This window comes from Phocoena phocoena, chromosome 3 (genome assembly GCF_963924675.1).
Source record: "Phocoena phocoena chromosome 3, mPhoPho1.1, whole genome shotgun sequence".
In the NCBI taxonomy this organism is placed as follows: domain Eukaryota; kingdom Metazoa; phylum Chordata; class Mammalia; order Artiodactyla; family Phocoenidae; genus Phocoena; species Phocoena phocoena.
This window is the reverse complement of record NC_089221.1, coordinates 136,531,169-136,554,769: the sequence shown is the minus strand read 5'-3', so window position 1 is coordinate 136,554,769 and position 23,601 is coordinate 136,531,169. Positions and strand designations below refer to the sequence as shown.

Here is a 23,601-nt window from a genome sequence, read left to right as displayed (position 1 = left end):
TGCCTGTTACTGTCTCTAACCACCTTGGCCATGATGTCAACCCAAAGAAGTGACCATCCCATCTCCTTCCTTTTTCCCCACCCAAAAGTCATTTCCTCTTAGTTCATTACCTGGGATTTTGATGCCTGTGTTCCCTCTGCCTTATTGATACACACAGAGAAAAAAAAAAAAAGGAACTTCTTGAAATTCCCCAGAAGGTTGTGAGAGTTGTTTTCAGTGTTGCAACTTGGAACAAGTCAGTTTCTAGTTTAAGTTTCCATCAGAAAGCTTGATAGGAGTAGAGTATATAAGCTTCAATAGTAGCAGCAGCAGCAGAAGAAACAAACGGTTTCAGACCCAGGGAACACTGCAGCCTGACCAGAAGCAAGGTAAGCACTTGCCCAAGCCCTGCCACCCCTTCCACAGGCCCACAGGCTGTCCAAGGGTAGACACCATTCATGCGCTACCCCTGTACCAGGCATTGTGGAGTGGGTGAATTCCTGGAAGCATTCCTGGTGACTTACCTGCTGGGACACTAGTGAAAAGTCAGTGCTTTGGGGATTAATATACAAAGTATTCATTTTAAAAGTCAACTAATAATAATTGTATATTAAGGTCTGTGAACAAATGCACATTTTATAGAAAGGTTTGTCTTGTGTTAAAGTGGTATGTATATAAAAGTGTGTTCCTCAATATTAGTGCTCATAAGTTAAAGGATTGTATAAAGTGAGTGGTGCTTCCCTTATTATTGTAAACTTTTTAAAAGCCTTTTATTCAGTAAGTAATAATGAATCCAATAAGTAAATGAATTCATTCTTATACCTCATAATTGAATGTTATAAGCATAGTTGGTCCCATATTTGTCGTGGGCTTGTGACAGTCAACTGGATTGACAGTTAAGTTATCCAGATCTTTTGGATTAACTAATCACTTAAAAAATGGAAAGCAACACCAATGTTTAAAACTACTTTCTGAAGTTTAAAATCTGTGAGAAGGAAAAAAAAGATAATCTTTACTGTGTCTTATAGTTGCCTAGGTAAATCGTGTGCAATAATTTTCAGGTTAAAAAAATAATGATCAGTTTAAAATATCATTTTAACAAAGAGATTACTAAACCTGAGCTGATGGCCCACTTTTTTCAAATAAGGAATTTCAAGGTATTAGAAAGAATTTGGGCAGCCTCTTAGAGTTCATTTTACTGGAGTCTGAAATTTTACTATTTCTGTCCATTCATTCTTCTAATAATTAATGAAATCCCTCTGAGCTAGACTCTCCCTGCTAGACTCCAGGGACATAGTGTGGAATAAGACAGACATGATCACTGCCATCAGAGAGCTCAGTGTGGTGGGGAAGACAAACATGAAAGAAGTAACTATATGATTGCAATTGTGTTATATAAGCGCTGTCAAAGGAGGAATGGAGATTTGAGAGGAAACAGCCAGGAGTCCTGACTTCATCAGGGCACCATGCTGGATACTTTATGTGAATTATTTCATTACCTCTTCATCACAGCAGGGTTCCCATTTTACAGATTAAGAGTATGAGGCTCAAAGACATCAAGTGACTTGTCCAGAGTCACACACCTAACAAGTGGCAGAGCTGGGATGCCAACACACGCTACCTGTCTCTAGAAATGGGACCCTTTGCATATGCTACACAAGCCTTCTGTGACTATGTCTTTTTATTTTTAAATAATAATTCTCTTTTCTAATTAAAAAGAAATGAACAAAATAAAACTTAAAAAAGAGATGCCTAGTCAAGTGTCACTGGGATGCCCATGTTGGCACCAGAGTTAGGGAGCCTTAACATACCACAGGACCTGGGGTCCCTGCGTCCCTCATACAAGGGTTTCAAGAGTTTAGAAAACCTATGAAATTACATTTTAAAATGTTTAATCCTTAAAACTCTCAAATTTAGCAGGCCGAGAAAATGTGATCTGTGGGATACGACCAAACAACCCTTTGAGATGGGTATTATGTACATTTTACAGCTGAGGAGACTGAGGCTTAGAAAGTAATTTGGCCATTATCATATGATTAGTGAGTGGTCAAACCGGAATCCAAGCCCTTGGTATCAGATGATCTAGAAAACAGCAGGGTAACTGCATGCTGCCCCTTTTTGGTTTCCCCTGGGTTTGATTAAGAAAGTGACCCACCACCATCTCTACCTTCTGCCAGTGTCCTGTGGTTTAAAATGTAGGTGATACAAAAATGGGAGCTGTTTCTTAGAACCATCACCAGGGCTCCCTTGACCCTAAAGTGTTGTTCACCTGAAATTCTCAGATGCATCTGAGGCCCAGAGGGGAAGTGCTGGGCACTTAGCCAAAGGGAAAATCCCAGTGTTAAGAGAGCATAAAGGATTCACCAGGAGGTGCCAGGAATCTCTACCATTTCCATTCCCAGAGTGCTGACATCTGAGTTGTACAGGCCTGTGCAATTGCAGTACCTCTGTGGGCATTTCCCTACAGCCAGGCATGACTTTTTTGTTTATCCATCACAGACAACACAGAGAGAAATCAAATTTTTCCTTTATCTCTTCTGCTGGGTACAAGCTAACACATTTGGTTGGCTTCTATAATATGTCATCTCATTGCATTCTCCCAACAACCCTTTGAGATGGGTATTATACCCATTTTGTAGATGAGGAGACTGAGGCTCAGAGAGTAATTTGGCCGATCTCACACAACTAATGAGTGGTGCAACCAGAATTCAAGTCCATGCTGCTGGACTCCAAGCCTACAAATGTACTAACTGATGCTCCATGGCAACTAGAACTTTGCTACAGTCATAACTTGGACTAAATTGATAGATGTGCCCTTGAAAGTTGCGTGCTGCAGTGACAAGAGTGCTGACAAGAGTGTACGGGAAGGCCTGACTTCTGCTCCTGACTCTGCCACTCACAACCTTTATGATATAAGGGAATAAAATACGTGGCAAAGTTCCCCTAGGATTAGCAGCAGTTCTGACAAAGCCATGATTTGTCAATATTCTGTTACCCCAACCAAGGGGTGCTTATTTTTAAGGTATTTCACAGAAAACTGTGAAAAGATTCTTGTTCTTCATATAGCCCAGTGGTTTCTGAAACCATGTTCCTACAGAACGTCAGTGTTCTCCAAGATGGAAGGAGGTGTATCAGAATGAAAATAAATAATAATCATCTCCACCTAATTCACAGGTGGGGTGTAATTGTCAGTCTGAAGATTTTCATAAACCCTGGATACTAATCTAGACTGAGTTTCATTATAAGTGAAACTGATTTAGCACAAAAGTATGCATTTCATTTTCATGTTGAATATAACAATATTCTATGGTCTTCTTCCAAAGAACATCCTGATTTGCAGGGGCTCTGAACCTTGAACATGGATTAAACCAATGGATCTCAAAGAGTAGTCCTCAGACCAGCAATATCAGCTTCCCCTGGAAACGCACAGGAATGCAGACTCTCAGGCCCCACCAGACCTGCTGAATCAGACATTCTAGGGTCAGGCTGGGAATGGGGGCCAGCAATCTGTGCTTTAGCAAGGCTTCCAGGTTATTCTGACATATGCTCAAGTTTGAGAACTACTGGTTACCTTATGTGGGAGGAAATAATCTTTGTGTTTGGAACAGTTACAGTCTTAAGCAGGGAGAGAAAGGAAACCTCACCAACAAGGGCTGGACTCACTGCCAGAACTTGAAAGATCACTTCAGTATTACTCCCTCTGCCCCCCAACCCAAGTCCTTTAGTCCTGGGTGTCACCGCACATACTGCCTTGTGCTGCTGTAATACGGGTATGTAGCTCATCTCCCCTACTGCAGGGTAGGCATTTAACACACTGACTTGAGAAATATTTGTTGAATGAAAGTATTTGCTCCTAGAAGTCGGGGTCCAGGTAAAAATCATTTTTCACTCTCAGCTGCTCTAGCTCAGTGCCCTTTACACAGGAAGTACCAAGTAAATAATGACTGAATGTTGATCTAGACAAGTCACATTCCTTCTCTGAGCCTTAGGTTTCTCATCTTAAAAATAAGAGCATCATATCAGATAGCTGGCCATAAGGTCTTTCAGCTGCAGATCGTCTGCGGCTCTCTATTTGGAGATGTTCTTACCCAGAGACTGGCAGAGGGCTCCTGGAATTCACTGAGTATTAACCTGACAGTGTAGAGAAGAAAGAGGAAGATAAAGATTAAAGACAATGTACATAGAATGTGAATATGGTTTCCAAAGGTGATTGCATAACTACTGACATTCTCTCTTCTCTTATGCCTCCTCGTTTCTCTTTTCCTCTGTCTCCTCCTCTGTTTCTCCCCCTCCTGCAGATGTACCCTCAGCAGTTGGTTGTCTCCTGGTTTTCCCTGGTTTTGCTGGCATCTCCCATCATGGCTATATGGGAACTGGAGAAAAATGGTAACCAGCCTTTCCTGATTCTCTATGAAGGCCCCAGGATCTAAGACAGGACTGTCAGGCAGCCCCTGCTGGGAAATCAGACTGAAATGGGCAGGCCTTGGGTCTTCCTAGTGAAAGCCATCACTCTGGGATAACACGGGCCCTATGTCCTTGTTCTACCTTTGAGGGTATCTATTATTGTATGGCTTGAGGGTATCTATACTGTTTGGCTTTCATGTTAGATGCCAGAGAAGAAGATTTTTATGGACTATGGTGGGAAAAGAGATATGGAATTTGCCAGTATTACTAAAAACCAGCTGTATCATATGATTAAGATTCCAAAGTGAAAGATTAGAAAAGTATAAGAACTATGTTCTAACATCTTCCACTCCACCACGCAATATTACCCCCTCAGTTGGCACCGAGATGACTTACCTCTGACCAAGCACTTTGGGGAAAGCATGGAATTTAGACCCACACTGACTTGGGTTCGAGGCTGATTCTGCCACTTATTGGTTATGTGACCTTGAGCTGGGTCACCTCTGAGCCTGAGTTCCCTCGACTGTAAACTGAGGATTACGAAGTGATATCTACTACATAGATTATTAAATGTCCTAGTGAATGCAGAAGACAACTCAACAGATAATGAAGTGACAGTAAATGTTAATTAGTATTATTGTTTTGGTTATTTAAACTAATGTCTCTGGTGATTCAGGAGAACCTGTTTACTTTCCCAGTGATCAATAAAAATTATTAGTAGAATAATAGATAGGTATTATTAGAATAAGGTGCTCCCTCTATCCTTCTAGTATCTCACACACGGTAAGTATGTATTAACTGATTGTTAGTTGTTCCTGAAAGACGCTCAGATATTTCTCATTGAAGCCAACATAATAATGTTGGCAATTACTGTCTTTAATAATAAAATAATAATAATAGTTGATATTTATTGAGGCCAGCATCTCATTTAATTCTCAACACACCCATAAGAGATAGGGACTGTGTGTACCCCATTTTACAGATATTAAAAATAGAGGCCACAGAAATTAACTAACTTACCCAATTTCACATACCTGGTAAGGGTGGAACAGGAACTTGATCCCAATTCTGTCTCACTTCAACGCTTATGAACTTAAGTATTTGAAGAAGGTTTTACCAGAATGACATGAGCAATTGTTTCCTCTGTCCTTGGACAGCTGAGCAAGAGGAAATAGGCATACATTTAAAATGAAGACATTGCAGCTGATGATGAGAAATGATCTTTCAATAGTGAGGAGAATACAACACTAAAATGGGTCCCTGAAAGAAATTTGGAGCTCTTCCTCCATTCTTAAGAATTTCTGGAAGATGACAGTCCAGCCATCCCTGCTCTGCCCCAGGAGGTTCTGAGTGTTTTAGACCCTCCCTTGAATAAGGACAAAGCCCTGAGCCAGATGATTATGCCAGATTCCTTCCAACCCTGGGATTTTTAGTGAGCTCAGGAGCTTTGGCCCTTTCATAGTACACCCTTAGTTACTTCTGATTTAGTAAACCACAGAAATTCCAGAAAGTCAATGTGAGAAACACTGAGAGGGCGTGCAGCTTTGGAGGCAAGATGAGATGCAGCTAAGCATTAGGTTCTAGATGTGCCTCATCAGGCTGCCGCCTGCAGCTGTTTCCCCTGCCCTTGGGCAAGGGTCTTCGGCTTCTGAATCTCAGTTGTGACAGGAAAATAGCCTTGCTGGTCAGTCACCAGTGGGACACAGAGAAACCAGAGAAAGCCAAAGGTACCACATGGTTTTATGTCAGCACAGCTGACCATTTTCCAAGAGTTGGGGCCCAGATGCTTTTTACCTCTTGTCTCTGCTACCCATTCAGTAGTTTTAAAGCCCTTTGATGTCAAGTGGGAACTTTATATTACACAACAGCTTTACATTTGGACGCCAATCACAAGAGCCAGCAGTTACAGCTCATTTAAGGGCAGTGTCAAGCTCTTATATAAATTAGCTTATGTGATCCACATCTCCACCCTCTGGATCAAGCACTAATATGTTGCTTATTTTAAAGATAATGACCCTGAAGCTTAGAGTAATTGAATGCCTTGCCCAAGGCCACAGGCCAGTGTAAGAGACAGAGCTGAAGCCTAACTCAGACCTGTGTGGTTCCAACATCCAGGCTTTTCACCGCTGTGGCTCTCAAACTAGAGTGGGTTTCAGAATCTTCTGGAGAGGTTAAAAACAGGTCACTGGGCCCGTCTCAAAGTTCTTGATTCAGCGACTGAGAATTTGCAATGCTAACAGAGTCTCACGTGCTGCTGGTAGTAGTTGGATGATCATGCTTTGAGAAGTACTGCATTAAACAACTCTATTTAGTTAATAATTGATGCATGAATGAATGAATGAAGATTTGATGTGAAATACTCTTTGAAATACTATATTAGGCCATTCCTCAAGTGCCAGTTTAGATACTGGTATTAAAGGTTCAATGCAGGGAATTCCCTGGTGGTCCAGTGGTTAGGACTCTGCACTCTCACTAGCAAGGGCCAGGGTTCGATCCCCGGTCAGGGAACTAAGATCCTGCATGCTGCACGGTGCAGCCAAAAAAAAAGATCCAATGCAAAGCAGCAGAGACAGAAGTTCTGAGATATAACTCTTGTGCTTCTCACTTGATGTAACCTTGCTTAACCTCTTGGTCTCAGTACCCTTCTCTATAAAATGGAAAGATTAAGATCTACTGAACTGCCTCTAAGAAGGTAAAATAGCTTTTAAAAACACAGAGAGAATGAAAATCTCCATTGGTGAGTTTCACACAGTTGGAAATAAATCCTTCAATCCCCGTGGAAAATTGGAAGGCATTTTCTCATGCAGTTGTCTGACCTTTGGTGTGTGAATACAATAACAACCAATGCTGAGTGATAGGTTCTGTGCTAAGTGTTTTACACGCTTTTTTCATTTAATCCTCACAGCCAAACCTACAAGGCAGATACTATTATTATTGTCATTTTACAGACAAAGAAACTGAGGCTCATGGTAATTAAGTATCTTTCTCCAAATTCCCCAGCCAGCTATTGGGGACAGGATCTCAGTCCTGGTCAGTCTTTCTCAACACTTATTCTCTCTGAATGTGAACTGTGCTGGAAGTTTCTTACATCCACCAGGCCTTCGGGAAAGAATATTGTGCTGTTTGCGTTTTTCAGTATATCAAGGTTTTCCTCATCTGCCAGCTAATCAGAGGTTAATTATTCACGGCACCCTGGCAGTTAATGAGCTTATGGCAGCTATTAAACTCTTTGCTTCTCTCTTCCACAACCTTGAACTCAAGTGGTGCCCCAAAACCTGAGATCATATTACCAAGCATTTGCTGTTATGAGCAAGGTTGTGCTGCTTTAGCCATCCAGAAACCGAGTAATCCAAAAATCACAGTCTGGTTCTCCAATCCCTGTGCTCTCCAGTTTATGTTGTAGAATTGGATTGGTATCCTGACGCCCCTGGAGAAATGGTGGTTCTCACCTGCGATACCCCTGAAGAAGATGGCATCACCTGGACCTCAGACCAGAGCGATGAGGTCTTGGGTTCTGGCAAAACTTTGACCATCCAAATCAAAGAGTTTGGAGATGCTGGGCAGTACACCTGTCACAAAGGAGGCGAGGTTCTGAGCCATTCGCTCCTGCTGCTTCACAAAAAGGAAGACGGAATCTGGTCCACTGATATCTTAAAGGACCAGAAAGGTAATTCCATTCCCTTGGGTAGCATCAATTTTCTCTTTTGCTCCATAAGAGATAAAAAAATTAAAAATTTAAAAGGCAAGACATGGTTAGTATAGTTAATGAAGTAATACCAAGTCCCTTACTGAAACCACCCGAAACCTACATTTTCCTTTGCTGTACACTTCGGGTTATCAACCATCAAAATCTCCTGTTGAGAGAGTTTCATGGGAAGTCTAGATGCTTTTCCTGAGGTTCTTTTTAAATAACAGTGATATTATTGGATGGCTAATGGGAGTTAGTTAATGTGCACTGGGCTGATAGCCTTGAAAAATATTAATACCCCCCTCCGATATGTTGGGTGTGTGGCATACAGAATCAGCATCCTATTGGGACATTCCCAGTCCTCGCTGACTGTCTGCCTGGGGAACAGCAGATTTTCCAAGGAAATAAATGGAAGATCTTCACTCTTGTACCATTTGGTGGCCTGTGATTCATCGCAATAAAAATCTTTGCAATTTAAAAGAAAGAAAACCCCTAAATATTGAATTCTTGTTCTTTTCAAATCCAGAGCCCAAAAATAAGAGCTTTATAAAATGTGAGGCAAAGAATTATTCCGGACATTTCACCTGCTGGTGGCTGACAGCAATCAGTACTGATTTGAAATTCAGTGTCCAAAGCAGCACAGGGTAAGTGAAACCACTCGGGTTTCTCAGCATTTTGCTAGAACTTTCTCAATAAGAAAATAAGGGCAACCTAGCAATGGCCCATCAGTTAATGATAAGGGAGAAAATAAAGCCAATCCTATATTTTTAACCCCCCATCCACATACACACACCCTTGCCTAAATTAGGGAAAGAACATGGAGATTTAAGCTAATTGCCTGAACAAATGTATGCATTAGAACAGGATATTATTGGGGCCTGGGAAGAGCCTCTGCTGTGTTTGAACCCACTCATCCAAATTGCCTGGCAATGCCTCATTAAGGCTCATAGCACCACGGCAGCGGTGGGGGTGGCGGTGATAAAAGGGGAAATTGAAGCTGTGAAGGACTTGCCGAAATTGCACCTCCAGTCGGAAATAGAAATAAGAGCTCTAGGGCATAGATCTTGCAAGCCCTGAGGCTGACTCCAAAACTCTGTGAGGCCTCTAGAAATTTTCCCAGGGCCACTTCAATTCCTTTTTCTTCTGCTGACACCACCAATCTGAAGTTCACTGTTTGTCCTATGCAGCTGGGCTTACCCCGACAAACCAATTCCCTTAGTACAGAACCTACATTAACCCGCTGTGTGACTTCCTTCCCTCTCATCAAAGTTCCCAAACAGTGTAGGATAACAGAGTAAACCCTAGGTGATCATCCTGACCTGGCCACTATTTAACTGAGTAAATTAACCTTTGGGGTCTTACTATTCCATCTTTAACATGAAAATGCTTACTAAAGAAATGCTTGTACAAGTGCACAGAGACATAGATGCAAGAGTTCATTGTGGTGTTCTTGGTGATCAGCAGGGCAAATGTTAAGTAAAGTGTGGTACATTATACCCCAGCTTAATGTGCAGTCCTCAAAATGAATAACCCAATCCATGTGGTCTGTCATGGAGCACTCCCCATAATATGTTCAGAAGGGGGAAAGATGGTTGCAGAATTATGTATACCAAATTTTATATATATATATATATATATATATATATATAAAATTTGATATTATTTCATAAAAATAAAATCTATGTGTGTATATATAGATAAATATGTGTGTATGCATATATATTGATACATGTGGATATATGATTGCTTTGAATATTCACAGAATAATGTCTGGAGGGATACAACAAGCCAGGAATAGTATTTATATCTAAGGAGTGACATTAGGATTAAAAAGGGGATTAGGGTTAAAAGAGACATACTCATTTCATTTATACACCATCTTTATCTTTTTAATTTTTAAAAATTGGTATGTATTGATTTTGTCATTAAAATCCAGAAAATGAGTTAAAAATTTTAATAAGGAGATTTAACCAGGAGCTTTGGATCTAAAAGTTTTCAGATTCATTTAGGCCAGAGGCAAACATTTGTATTGGGTTGGCCAAAAAGTTCATAAGGGTTTTTCTGTAAGATCTTATGGAAAAACCTGAACGAACTTTTTGGCCAAGCCAATTATTACCTCTCAAAGCAACGCTTGTTCTCATGGGGAGGGCAGCTTCTTACCCCCTTGAGAGAAATCAAACCAGTTGGAGAAATTTTGTCCTCAGACAGCTAGGGACGTGCCTGCAATCATGTGACACAGGATAATATCTGTCTTCGATTTCAGCTCCTCTGACCCCCGAGGGGTGACGTGTGGAGCAGCGACGCTCTCAGCAGAGAGGGTCAGAGTGGACCACAGGGAGTATAAGAAGTACACAGTGGGGTGTCAGGAGGGCAGCGCCTGCCCAGCCGCCGAGGAGAGCCTGCCCATTGAGGTCGTGGTGGAAGCTGTTCATAAGCTCAAGTATGAAAACTACACCAGCAGCTTCTTCATCAGGGACATCAGTGAGTTTGCTTGATTATATGTGCTTAATAAAGATAGATGCCGGTTCATCACATGTTAACAATGCTCCATGCACTGGGGTTAGGGGTTTATCCGCATTCTCTCTTTTATTCTGCATCCCGCCCCGAAAAATAATTATAATGTAGATACAATTGTCTGCATTTTAAGGAAGAGGAAATTGAGTCCTAGCTAGGTTAAACAACTTGCCCCAGAACTCACACATAGCAATTCAGACCTGGATCTGACCCGCTAGGAAAAGCAGGCTCTTGGCTACACTTCTATTCTGCTGCTCAGGCACCTTCCATGATGAATTCAAGAGCAGCCCCTTAAGCATTACATTCATATGCAGAACCAGAGCTTCCCCTACTAACTGCAATTATTCCCAACCAATCTTTCTGTAGCATTTGAAAAAGAGATTTCTTTATTGGAATATAAACCCCTCCAAAATGGATGTCTGTTTTTTCAGTTGGAAGATGGAGATTTTTGCCATTTGTCATTTCCTTTACCATTTATCCAGTGAACATGCATCATGAAATAAAAAGTGATAGAATCACAGAACCTGCTCTAGCATTTGTGGGGAGATTGCCTTTGGTGGAAAGGAGAGGGTGGGGTCTTGTTCACATAGGGTACCAAGGAAGGTCTCTATGAGGAGGTGGCATTTAGCTGAGTCCTAAAGGAAAGAAAATGCCACTGTGTTGAGAACAGGAAAGAATATTTGTGGAGCATCTGCTAGGAGTCTTGGTCTTTGTGTGGAGAGGTGCTAGATCCAGAGAGCCCAAGCCCATTCCATGGACTCTCTCCCCCGTCACTCCCCTCCTAGAAAAATGTACACTACTCGAGGACAGAGTCTTTCTGACACTCACTGTTGTGCTTTCCATGCACAGTCCAGTGGCTGTCACATAATGGGGGCTTTTTATTGAATGAATGAGTGACCGAGCATAGAGACAATTTGGCTGTAACTGCCACAGGACAAGTCGGTGTCAGATTCCACGAAAGGGCTAAAGAAAGAGCACTAAGTGGAAAATCTCTCATCTGGTCCCCAGCAAGAGGCTCAGCCCAATTCCGAGTTTGGTGCAGAGGGGGATTGATTACAGAGAGGGTGGTCCTTCACTGCAAGCCCAGACGTGAGTGTCTTGTCTCTAAGAACTTTCCTCTGAGCACCACGCAGAGGTGGTTCCACCACCAGGGCCCCTGTGACTGCGCAGGGATGAGAAGGATTCTGAGCCTCTCTCAGGTTCAGCGATAGAGGAGGCAGCAGTTGGTGAGGGCTGCCTTGTACAGGCACCAGCGTGAGCGCCAGCCGCAGGGGTGTCTCACGTCTGCCAACCAGGTGCTCAGAGAAGTTAAGTAACTATGATATGGACTCAGAGCTGGTCAAAGGCGAAAGTGGGACCAGAAGCCAGAACTACCTTACCCCAAAGCCCCATTAGCAAAATAAAGGGTGTTTCTCTCTCTTCCACAGTCAAACCAGACCCACCCAAGAACCTACAGCTGAAGCCATTAAAGAATTCCCGGTATGTGGAGGTCAGCTGGGAGTACCCTGACACCTGGAGCACCCCACATTCCTACTTCTCCCTGACATTTTGTGTTCAGGTCCAGGGCAAGAACAAGAGAGAAAGGGTAAGATGTGATTCAGGTGCTGTCTATTCTGTAGTCAGGTTTATGTAGGCCCACATCAAGGAGATTAATGATGATGATAGCAGCGAATGTTTATTTGGCACTTTCTATGTGCCTGAAACAGTGCTAAGGGTTTTCCTTGCGTATCTCACTTAATTCTCACAGTAACCCTAGAAAGGCAGGCAGTGTTACTCGTACCACTTCACTAGTGAAGATTTTGAAGCTCAGAGAAGTTAAGTGACTTGCCCAAGGTCACCCAGCTAGAAAGTGGCACAACCAGGACACAAAGGCCATGCACCTAACACCCTACTGCCACCAGTATGGTTGAACATTATCTTGCTCTCTGAATTGGTCCTGATATAGGAAATCTGGGCTCTAGGAGCCTAAAAATGTTTCAAATTGACAAATATAATGGGTGATAGAACATTCATGCTGTGTCTCATCCAAAATAGATAATTCCCAGCTGTTCCATATATTGTGAAATTATCTTATTGAACAGAATGTTGGCTAAGACAATGGCTTTCAAACTTTCTTGCCTGAGCATCATAATCCCAAGGTTCTAGAGGCCCTCTTATAGAGCCTGAGACTCCTTGGACGCCAGTTTTAGAAATCACTAAACAAAGGCCTTATTCAGCATAGGGTTTAGCACGTGGTAGAAATTCAGTGATTCAGGTACTCCCTGAGAATTTTTTTGTGGAAGGGAAGGGCTATCCTGGAGTAGATTTTACCTAAAAATTATTTAAAATCTTGATATGTACTTCCCAATATAAGATCTATCTTATTAATAGGTAGTATTTATAGAGCACTTTCTGCATGGTTAAATACCTTGCTACTTTAACTTTTACAACTCTATGAGGGAGTATTATTATCCCTCTCTTACAAATGAGGAATTGAGAAACAGAGAGTCTAAGATATTCTCCTGTGTCCACATAGCTAATAAATAGCAATGCCTGGGCTTGAACACAGATTTCATTCTGATAAAAGGATCAGGATATGGAATTTCAGAATATCCAGGGGACAGCAAATCTGTCTCAGTCCCACCACTGACCTAGTACTGCGGTGAGTGCACATGGGGCCTACCTGCAATGCAACTGTGCTAGAAAGATGAAAACTGGACCAAACAATTTCTCCCTCAGGGCTTTGGACTTATAAAGTAGAAAAGCCGCATCTGTGTTGAGAGCTTCTGTCAGTAGGTGGCACAAGTTCTACACACACCCCTATGAACTGCGAGTGTGGTGCCCTGAGACCAAGGTGTGGCTGTTTTGGGAGACTGTACTTTGCCAAAATATGCCCAGCCCACCTTGTGATTGCGTTGCCAAAAATTTCCCTCTCCTTTGCAGAAAGATAAACTCTTCACGGACAAAACCTCAGCCAAGGTCACGTGCCACAAAGATGCCAACGTCCGCGTGCAAGCCCAGGACCGCTACTACAGCTCATACTGGAGCGAATGGGCATCTGTATCCTGCAGTTAGGTGAGCAAGCCTGCGAAGCCCAGCCCAGACCTGCACACTCAGTTGTACCCAGGTGCAGGACAATGGTGGGGGCTGTGTGGGACAGGAAAGAGGGGGTGGGATGCCCAACACGCAGTCACCAGAGGCAGAAACATACATTTGTTCATTAACAGATACTTATTGATGCCTTTAGTATTCCAAGCAGTATGCTGGGCACGGGGACACTGCAGTAAAGAAAGCAGGCACAGGTCCTGCCCTTCCAGAAGGGAAGGCAGTGGGAGAGAGAAGTAGCCAAGAGTCAGAGCATAGGTGTCCTGCAAGCTGTTTCCAGGAAGTAGAATCTTATCTGGAGACCACTGGGGTCCACTGAAGGGCTTTAAGCAAGGAAATGACATGATCAGATATTCTTTTAAGAAAACTCTCGAGGGCTTCCCTGGTGGCGCAGTGGTTGAGAGTCCACCTGCCGATGCAGGGGACACGGGTTCGTGCCCCAGTCTGGGAAGATCCCACATGGCGCGGAGCGGCTGGGCCCGTGAGCCATGGCCGCTGAGCCTGCACGTCTGGAGCCTGTGCTCGGCAACGGGAGAGGCCGCAGCAGTGAGAGGCCCGCGTACCGCAAATAAATAAATAAATAAATAAGAAAACTCTCGAGACTTCCCTGGTGGTCCAACGGTTAAGACTCCGTGCTCCCAATGCAGGGGGTACGGGTTCGAACCCTGGTTGGGGAACTAAGATCCCACATGCCTCAATGCACGGCCAAAAAAAGAAAAGAAAAGAAAACTCTCAAGATAGCCTCTGGTAAGCATGGTATCAGCAAAATCCTAGGCCACATAAGAAAGGGCTGGACCCTTCTGACAAGGAACCCCCAAAATCCAACTGCCCCAGATAATGTGTTGTGTGAAATAAGAAGGGTTTGCTACTGAATTTCAAATCCTCATAGACACTCGCCATTCTTTTTCAGGTTTTAACCTCAGGATGAAACTTTGGAAGAAAAGTGGAAGACATTATGCTAAATTTTTAAAAGGTGCAATGGAACAGGACCCTCCCCCTAAAGATATTTTCTACCAATTTGCTTTATTTTTTTTTTTACGATTATAAAGATATCTTTGCTGTATTTTTATATTTAAATGCTAAATGCCCACCGAAACAATCAGCTAATTTATTTATACAGTTTACAGCTAGCAGGTCACAGCTGACTTTTATGTTATTTACCTATTTAAGTAATTTATGTATTTATTAATTTATTACTGTTATTTAACATTTGTGTGCCAAGATATATGTTTCATATACTCATGACCTGATTTATAAGGAATGGGCCCTATTATGCAAAATGTGAATTTATGTGTTATTTATACTAACAACTTTTCAATCGAGGCTGCAAGTACATCAGTTTTATGGCAACCAGTAAGAACACAGTGTTCTGATGCCAGCGCCATAATATATTTGTAATGGATTAGAACACAAGAGAGAGTTAAATAGACATGGAGATACAAACTCTTTGAGGAGGTCCTGGAGAGCAGATATTAGTTCCCGTGTCCATGAAGACTTCCTTGAAGTAGTGGTGATAATTCAGAGCTGTTTGCACCTCTAAACAAGTTTAGTCTTTGGATGCCTGAAATTAGAAAGAGCTAAAAATGATGATTGGAATTGAAATTCAGCTTCACCCTTCCTGGCAGCCCCTGCCCCCTTCTATCTGTAAGACGAAGGAGAATGACATGGAGATATCGTAAGTGTCTGGAAAGTAAAAAGATCTTATGATTCAAGAGAGAAGACAAGTGTAGTTATGGCTAAGGACAAAATTGTCAGAATTGCCAGTTGTTCCTTAATAGGCACACAAAGAAGCAGACAGATGCGGAGAAAACAGCCATGAATCTCTTACTTGTCAGCATGAGGGAACATGACAAGCGGATATGACTAGAAAGTTCCGAGCCATTAAAATGCTACTTTTAACTAATGAATGTGCTTTTTGTAAAATGATTCCATTTGTTTTCTGTTTACTTATTTATTTTTATATTCTGATGGTGAACTAATAAAAATATAACTCTTCTTTGCAATAATATTTTGGGCTTTCTCAGTTGACTGGGTATCCTGTTCCCACGCTTACCAGGGCTGTGTTATTTTTCCCTTAGCATTGAAGGACTGCCCCACCATGAAGCAATTTCATTTCTGGTTTTGCACAATGGGCTCTTTCCCTTTATAGGAAAGTCAGTGTCTTGCCAAGCTCAGGAAATGTCCCTGTGATCTGACCACGGGGGACTCTGCAAGGGCACTAAACTGCATTATGCCCCTTCAGGGGTTGGATACTCTTGCTTCTGTCACCTTCTAACCTGGAATCAACTCTACTGGTTTCCAAAGCATCATGAAACAAATTTGCCACCTGATAGAGCCATGGGAAACCCATCCCATAGGTCCAGCTCCAGTGTTTATGGAGGGTTTCCCATCTGCCTGGCCAACGGCTAGGCCCTGGGGTTGAGGAGTTCCAAAACACCTTGGGTTTGCCACCCCGAAACAGTGCCCACTCCTGGCAAAGCCTATAAGACTGGGATGAAAAGTTAACTTCAATACCACGAAATGTGAAAATATTCAGTGTACATGGTGTATATGGTGCCCTGGGGTAAAAATGAAGAAGAATCAGTATAACCTGGAGTCACCCAGGAAGACTCGACAGAGACGGGGAGGTGCCCACTTTGGGCTCAAAGGATGGCCAGGGCCTGCCAGTTCCGAGGAACTGGCAGGCCCTGGCCACGGAAAGAACAAGTGGTGGGATCAGAGAAAATGGTGTCCATTCTCTGCTATCTTCAAAAGCCAAGTGCACACATCTGGCTTCCTTGCAATGGCAAGGTAATTATAATAGGGATGTTTGCTTACATTCCTTATTTTAAGTGTCACCTGGACCCCTTATTGCACTCTACTCCTGGCCTGGAGGGATAGTGTAAAATTTCTATCATTTTAATCCAACATTTGAAACATATCATCTTGTGTTAGTAAACCCACACTTGATAGCACATGGTTGGTTAATAACAACTATGCATTCTTCTAAGGGCCTTTCATCTAGAGATACCAAAACGCTTACTGGGCACTTAATGAACAACAGTAAACAAGAAAAACATAATCACATTTCATAAGCACAGAGACCTGGGGACATTTCCCAAAACTTCCAGCAAGCCTGGGGCACCGCTCAGGTGCCCTGGCTCCACCAATGCCCAGTGCTTTCCTAACACAGCCTCTTAGCAGTTGATTAATTGCAGTTACATGTAAGCAATGGAGAGTTTTTCTCTTTGAAAAATATTCTCCAGGACAGTCCTTTCTACTGGGAAACTAGCCACTACAAATGCATCAAATGTCCTAGCAAAAGAGCTCAGGAGGCGCACCGGGACCCTGGGCCCTGGGCCTACCCAGCCCTGCTATGTGACCATGTAACCTTCGGCAGGTCACTGGACACAATCAATTCTCACTCCCAACTGCCTTCTTCCCTGATGTCCCTCCTCAGCTCAAAGGTTGGGAAGCTAAGTAATCACTTTTCCAGTTGCTCTTGCTGCCCAGCAAGGTCATGAGACCCAGTTCTGGCTCATGAGATGTAAGAAAATTCTTCTGGGGGTTCTTCTGTTAAAAGACAGAGCTATGGCTTACATCACCCTTCCCCTCCTTCTTCCTCTCTTCAGCAGATGAAATTTAAGAAGTCTCAGAGGATGCCTTGCACCCAGGATAGAAGCCATCATGCTAAGACAGGAAAGATAAAAAGACTCTGGGACCCTAGTGATATCATCAAGGAACTGAACCAACCCCTGTGAGTACCTACCCCAGCCGTCTTGTTGTGTTAGAAAAGCAGACCCATATTTGTGTTTTTTTAATTGTGGTAAAATACACACAACATAAAATTTACCATTTTAACCATTTTTAGGTGTAGAGCTCAGTGATATTAAGTACAGCCACATTGTTGTACAACCACCACCACCATCCATCTCCAGAACTTACTCTTCTTCCCAGACTCTGTACCCATTAAACAACAACTCTCTGTTTTCAAAATAGAAAATGAATAAACTGAAAATTGAATAAAGACATCCTCCTAAACATTCAGATCCTCATCTATGAGAGGCTGTTGGCCAAGTCAGAAAAAGGAGCCAGGCCAGCACGGGAAGGAACTGACATCAGAAAATCTGGTTCTGCCCCTTACAGCTGGTGTGACCTTGGGGAAGGCCTGGAGTACTTGATTCCCAACGATGCCAGGTTGGGTCCTGGTGATACCCTACCTGCCTGCAGAGAGGTAGCCATGGTCAGGAAGCCTGCTGCAAGGGCAGCCTGAGTGTCAGAAGGATTCACATGTGTTGGTGTGTGTGTGTTGAGGGGTGGTCTGGGCAAGAAGCTCCCATAGGACAGACACCTTTGCTGTTCCTTCATTCACTCCACAAACATTGTTCATCACTCTGCCCCTGGCACCATCCTCTACTTTCTGGATACAGGGGTGAAAAAGACCTTGCCCCCACGTGGTTTCCAAAGGCTTAAGCTTTAAATTCTAAGCACTGGAGGTCACTTCCTGAGGGTTAAGAGCACTATGAAATGAGATCACCGGTTTAATGTGATTGGCACAATTCCTGGTCCATAGTAAGTACCCAGAAAATGGTAGCTATTTCCACTGACTAGCTCTGTGATTTTGAGCAACCCAAGCCCCCAGTTTCCTCATGTGTAAAATGGGATAATAACAGTCCCTATCTCACAGGGTAGTTGTGAGGATTAAATGAAATAACACTTAGAAAATGCTTAGAAAAATACCTGATCCAGGGCTTCCCTGGTGGCGCAGTGGTTAAGAATCCACCTGCCAGTGCAGGGGACACAGGTTCCAGTCCTGGTCCTGGAAGATCCCACATGCCGTGGAGCAACTAAGCCCGTGCGCCACAACTACTGAGCCTGCGCTCTAGAGCCCGCGAGCCACAGCTACCGAAGCCCGTGCGCCTAGAGCCCGTGCTCTGCAACAAGAGAAGCCACGAAAATGAGAAGCTTGCACACCGCAAGGAAGAGTAGCCCCTGCTCGCCGCAACTAGAAAGAGCCTGAGCACAGCAACGAAGACCCTACAGAGCCAAAAATAAAAACAAATAAATAAATTAGTTTTTTAAAAATACCTGATCCATGGAAGTACTCAGTAAAAGCTTGGTGTTAATATTCTTACCATACTACTTATCACCTGAAAGAAGCATAACTCTAGACCCTGTGCTTTTGGAGGGTGGGGAGATGGAGGAATCATTGTTAGGAGGCCCCAATGCCTCTAAGAATGAGGTTGGGATGGAGGCAGTATTAATCAGCCAAGGGGGAAGAAAGAGACAGCTCAGTCCCTTGAGATTAAAAAGCCTCTGCAGTGTAGAATCCCTTTCTTATAAATAAAATTGCCCAAGATGCAATGAACCCAGTTCTTGCCTTCGGGGATTGTACAGTCTAGAGAGAGAGAAAAAGGGGACAAACATGGTGGAATATATTAAAATATAGCCTGGCTGGCATAAGAGTACGTGCACCCTAAATATTTCTTTTTATAAAGGTTTCCAGCTCCTAGGAAGAGGCTGTCATTCCCTTTCACCTTCCTGGATGCAATAATTTGGCGTAAACCTTCCAATTCACCTTACCTATAAATCAGGTCTTAATCATCTCTTTCCATTTCATTTCAGTACAGCCCCTCTTCCAGGACAGAATCTGTGAGCAAAATGTATTTGGACAAGATTACTCCAGAGGCTCATATTATACCAAGGAAATGAATTCCCTCTCTCAAGCTCATAAAATGCAAAAATAAAATCAGCATTCGGGCCAAAGGGGGAGGAGACCAGGTACGCATACTGAAAAGCCTCCTTCTGCAGGAAGCAGAATTGATTTGCACTTTCCTCCACGCAGGCCTGGGTCCCGGGGCCTGCGGTCGTGCTCATCCTCTCACCTGGTGGATGCCCGTGCAGGATGGGCCGCAGGGCTCTGCAGCTTCTTGCTAATCTCCCATCTCCTTTCATAAGGAGCACAAACCGGCTCTCCACTGCCCCTCACTCCAGCCCACCTGGCGTCTTCCCTGGCTGCTTGCTAACCTGAGCGAGGGGGGCTCCAGGGAACTGAGCATTCTGCCCATGGCCCTGGAGTTTGAGGGAGAGGGAAAGTCAGGGGGATAAATCTTAGACAAACCACAGTGTTCAGTCAGCTCTGCCCTTCCCACACCCAGCACTCAAACAGGTGGGACGGAGTTAAGATGGCAGCAGGCAGTGCCTGGACGTAGTAGCGCAGAGTGGTGGGGGTGGGGTGCATCTGGCCCTGGGCTCAAGTCCCCACACCCTACTAACCAGTGATATGCCCCTAGGCAATTCCTTAACCTCTTTCTGCATCAGTTTCCTCACCTCTAAAACAAGTATGCTGGCAGTGCCATCACCTCCCAGGGATGCTGTGAGGGCTACCTGAGACCAGGCTCGGAGCACCCAGCACCCAGCAAGTATACAACAACCGTTAGTTGCTTTTGCTGTTTTTCTAAAGTCAGGCCAAAAAGAAGCAGTCCTAATGCCACCTCATCTTCCCTCCCCATGGAAATGAGGGCAGGTTTGGACATGTACACAAGCCTTTCCATTCTAACTCATAAATCTATGTCCTCCCACCCACCAGCCCTCTCCTGGGTACACTGCCAGTACACAGCAGTGACAATGCCCCCGAATTACAGCACCCAGAGCAACACTGCATTTCAGCAAACCATTGCATGGGTTTCCACTCAACCTTGTGGAACATTCTCCAGCAGTGGCTTGCCCTTTTCTCTGAAATCCCCCTTTTTTGCACTTTTGGGGTCCTTAGAGGCTAACCAGACCAGTGGTTCTCTAACTTGTTTGAGCCAGGATCCCTTTGTTCAAATGGAAATCTTAAATGAATTTCCAACATACAAGGGGACTGGGGAGGATGGGTACCAAAGGAGCTTTAATTGTGTCTACAATGTTCTAATTCCTTACCGGAAGGATATATTAGTAGATTTCCTGCATACTTAAAAATTAATTTTTTATAAAGTCCTACATGTAAAGCAAACAAAAGCAGAACTGCTCTGACTGAAGCTTCCCACCCACTCAGTCCCACCTCCCTATTCACCACTGAGAGCCCTGGGGTGGCACCTCAACATGCCTAAACTCTGCAGGACACAGTTTGAGAACCTCTAGGTTTTTTTGTGTGTGTGTGTGTGTGCGTGTGTGTGTGTGTGGTACGCGGGCCTCTCACTGTTGTGGCCTCTTCCATTGTGGAACACAGGCTCCGGACGCGCAGGCTCAGCAGCCATGGCTCACGGGCCCAGCTGCTCCACGGCATGTGGGATCTTCCCGGACCGGGGCACGAACCCGTGTCCCCTGCATCGGCAGGCGGACTCTCAACCACTGCGCCACCAGGGAAGCCCAGAACCTCTAGTTTTATAGGTAAGGAAACTGAAAGCCAGAGAATGTTGCTGCCTTACCCAAGCACTCAGAGCCTGATTAATGCCAGAGCTGACGCTTGAATTTGGGTCTCCTGACTCCCATTTTGGCAGTTCCTGTTATATTAAGTTATAATTTCCAGAAGACTGGTATTAAAATGACCAGCCTATTGCCAGAGAAGGGCTGCACATTAAAACCTAGGAGCTCCACAAGCACTTTAGTACTAATCAGTTTCTCAAAATAGTCACTGCGCTCCTTGGAACATGGTGTTCAGGACCCAAAGAGGATCCTCTGCTTCACTCTTTGGGAGAGTGGAAAACAAACGGCAAGGGCATGCACCCTATCAGAAAAGAAAAGTCAGAATTTAGGCTGCCACAGTACTGCTACTAGCCTAGAGTACCTTACTGCTAATAAGAAAAAACGTGTCCTTTCCCCTGGGCAGGCACGGCCCCATGCCAGGTTGCTGGCTTACCAAGTGGAGAACAGGCTAGATTTCAGCCCTTATTTGCCCCCTAGACCAGGGACCCTTGTGCAGGACACAGCCTGCCCAACCATACATGGCGGCCCTTGTCATAGTGAGAGTACTTGGAGTAGAGGAAATTGAAGGAGAGAGAGAGCTTTCACGCATTCATTCATTCAGCCAATTGCTAGGTGTTTACTGTGCCAGGTACATAGGTGCAGGAGAGAGTACATGAGCAAGGTGGGCAGGTCGACTAAAAAGTGGCTTGAGCAATAATGAACAATTAGGGCAACCTAAGAAAAAGCCTGGAGGTAAGTTGTGGTGGGATGTAACTCAGTAATTCAATGATGTCATCAAGAACTCAGACTCCTCTCAACTCTCTTCTCCACTAGCTCCAGTGTGCTGGCTTTCGTCCTCACATGTGCCCCTCGAGATGGCTTCTGCAGCCCCCAACATCATGTCCTCATAGTACCATGGCTGAAGATCAGAAAGGCCGTTCTCCTCTAAGTTTTTTTTTTTAATCAGAGAAGACATCTTTCCCAGAGTCCTCGGGCAGATGTGCCCGTGCCCGACCTAAAAGAGAGTCTGGGAAAGCAAAAACCTGGCATTTTCACCCTCTAAAGTGAAAGGCAGGCTCTGATAGCAGGAAAGTAGCTGAGAGTGGGAAATAGTTATTCGTGAAGCAACCAGCAGTGCCTGCCACTGGAGCAAAAGGGGGGAAACAGAACCTAGATTTGAAGGTGGGCATCTGTGATAGGCAAAATAACGGCCCCCCCAAGATGTCCATGCCCTAGTCCTTAGCACCTGTGGCTATGATGAGATTATCCCAAATTATCCAGGTGGAACAAGTGTAATCACATGAGCCCTTAAAAGTCAAAAAGATGGCACTAGAGGGAGAAGTCACAGACTTTTGAAGAATGAGAAGGGTTTGACCTGCCATCGCTGGCTTAAATATGGAGGGGCCACATTTCCAGGAAATGGGAACCTCACTGCTACAACCACAAGGAACTAAATTCTGCCAAAAACCTGAATGAGTTTGTAAGCAGATTGTTCCCCAGAGCTTCCACAAAGGAATGCAGCCCTGCCCTTGTGAGACACTAAGCAGAGAACCCAGCCAAAGCTACCTAGACCTGTGACCTTCAGATCTGCAAGATAATAAATGGGTATTACTGCAAGCAGCTAAGTATAGGCCATTTGTTGCAGCAGCAATAGAAACTAAAACAAGATCCCAAAGTACCCAGGCTATGGCTTTAAGAATTAAGAGGAATTGCCAGGTGAAGCAACTAACATGAGGACAAGTCTGGAAGAGGGAAAGACATGTTTGGAAACCAGCAGAAAACTCATTTTAGCTGAAGCAAAGTAGGGGAGGAGGAGAAGGAAAGGAGAAAGATGAAAAATAAGGACAGGGAGATAAGTAGGAACTAAATTAAGTGGGTCCTCAGATATTAAGCTTGGGCTTCATCACGATGACAACAGAAAGTCATTGAAGGGTTTTAGGCAGAGAAGTGATGGGGTCAGATTTCTGTTTCTACCAGTTCACTCAAGTTGCTACATGGAGAACAGATTGGGAGGTGGCAAGAGAGAAGCCAAGAGGACCAGGTAAAGGTCACAGTAGTGGTACAGGTGAGAGACTGTGACAGTTTGGACTGGGAAAATGCTGGTAAGGGATGGAGATGAGAGGACTACTTTGAAACAAATGATGGAGAGAAATGACAGGGCCTATGGGTTGGACATGAGTGCTAAGAGAGAAGAATCAAGGATGCAAGAATGAAGCCCATTCATTCATTCGCTCATCAGGTCGTTATTAGTATCTTCCACAGTACATGGTCCAAGACTGAGCTAGACACAGAATGTTGCCTCAGCATAAACAAACAGTCCTTACTTACATGGAACTGAGAGGTTTCTGACTTGATCAATTTGGTCACTGGTGGTACCATTCACTGAGAGGGGAGGAGGAGGATTGAGTGGGGAAGGAACAAAGATTAGGGAATAAAGATGATGAGTTCCACGTTCCATCTGTGGACATATATATGGGACAACCAATTGGAGCATCCAATAAACTTTGGATATATGGATATGGAGCCTGTAAGTGAAATTTGGACTGGAGATAGGGAGCTGGGAA

At 44.0% G+C, this 23,601-nt stretch overlaps 1 protein-coding gene across 1 annotated transcript; it reads left to right on the top strand.

Moving 5' to 3' along the window:
* The first annotated feature begins 319 nt into the window (after window positions 1-319).
* Window positions 320-15,674, top strand: IL12B (interleukin 12B). The gene is made up of 8 exons (XM_065873325.1): window positions 320-368; window positions 4,278-4,365; window positions 7,775-8,050; window positions 8,598-8,715; window positions 10,335-10,552; window positions 12,013-12,170; window positions 13,508-13,639; window positions 14,580-15,674. Exons 2-7 carry the CDS (start codon window positions 4,278-4,280, stop codon window positions 13,637-13,639), a joined length of 990 nt encoding a protein of 329 aa, XP_065729397.1. The 5' UTR covers window positions 320-368; the 3' UTR covers window positions 14,580-15,674.
* The last annotated feature ends 7,927 nt before the right edge of the window (window positions 15,675-23,601 follow it).

Excerpts from the sequence above, each read along its gene's own strand:
- IL12B (XM_065873325.1), top strand. The coding sequence starts at position 4,278 with ATGTACCCTCAGCAGTTGGTTGTCTCCTGGTTTTCCCTGGTTTTGCTG. Across the intron at positions 10,553-12,012 it reads CTTCTTCATCAGGGACATCA|TCAAACCAGACCCACCCAAG; the intron begins GTGAGTTTGCTT and ends TCTCTTCCACAG. Across the intron at positions 12,171-13,507 it reads GCAAGAACAAGAGAGAAAGG|AAAGATAAACTCTTCACGGA; the intron begins GTAAGATGTGAT and ends TCTCCTTTGCAG.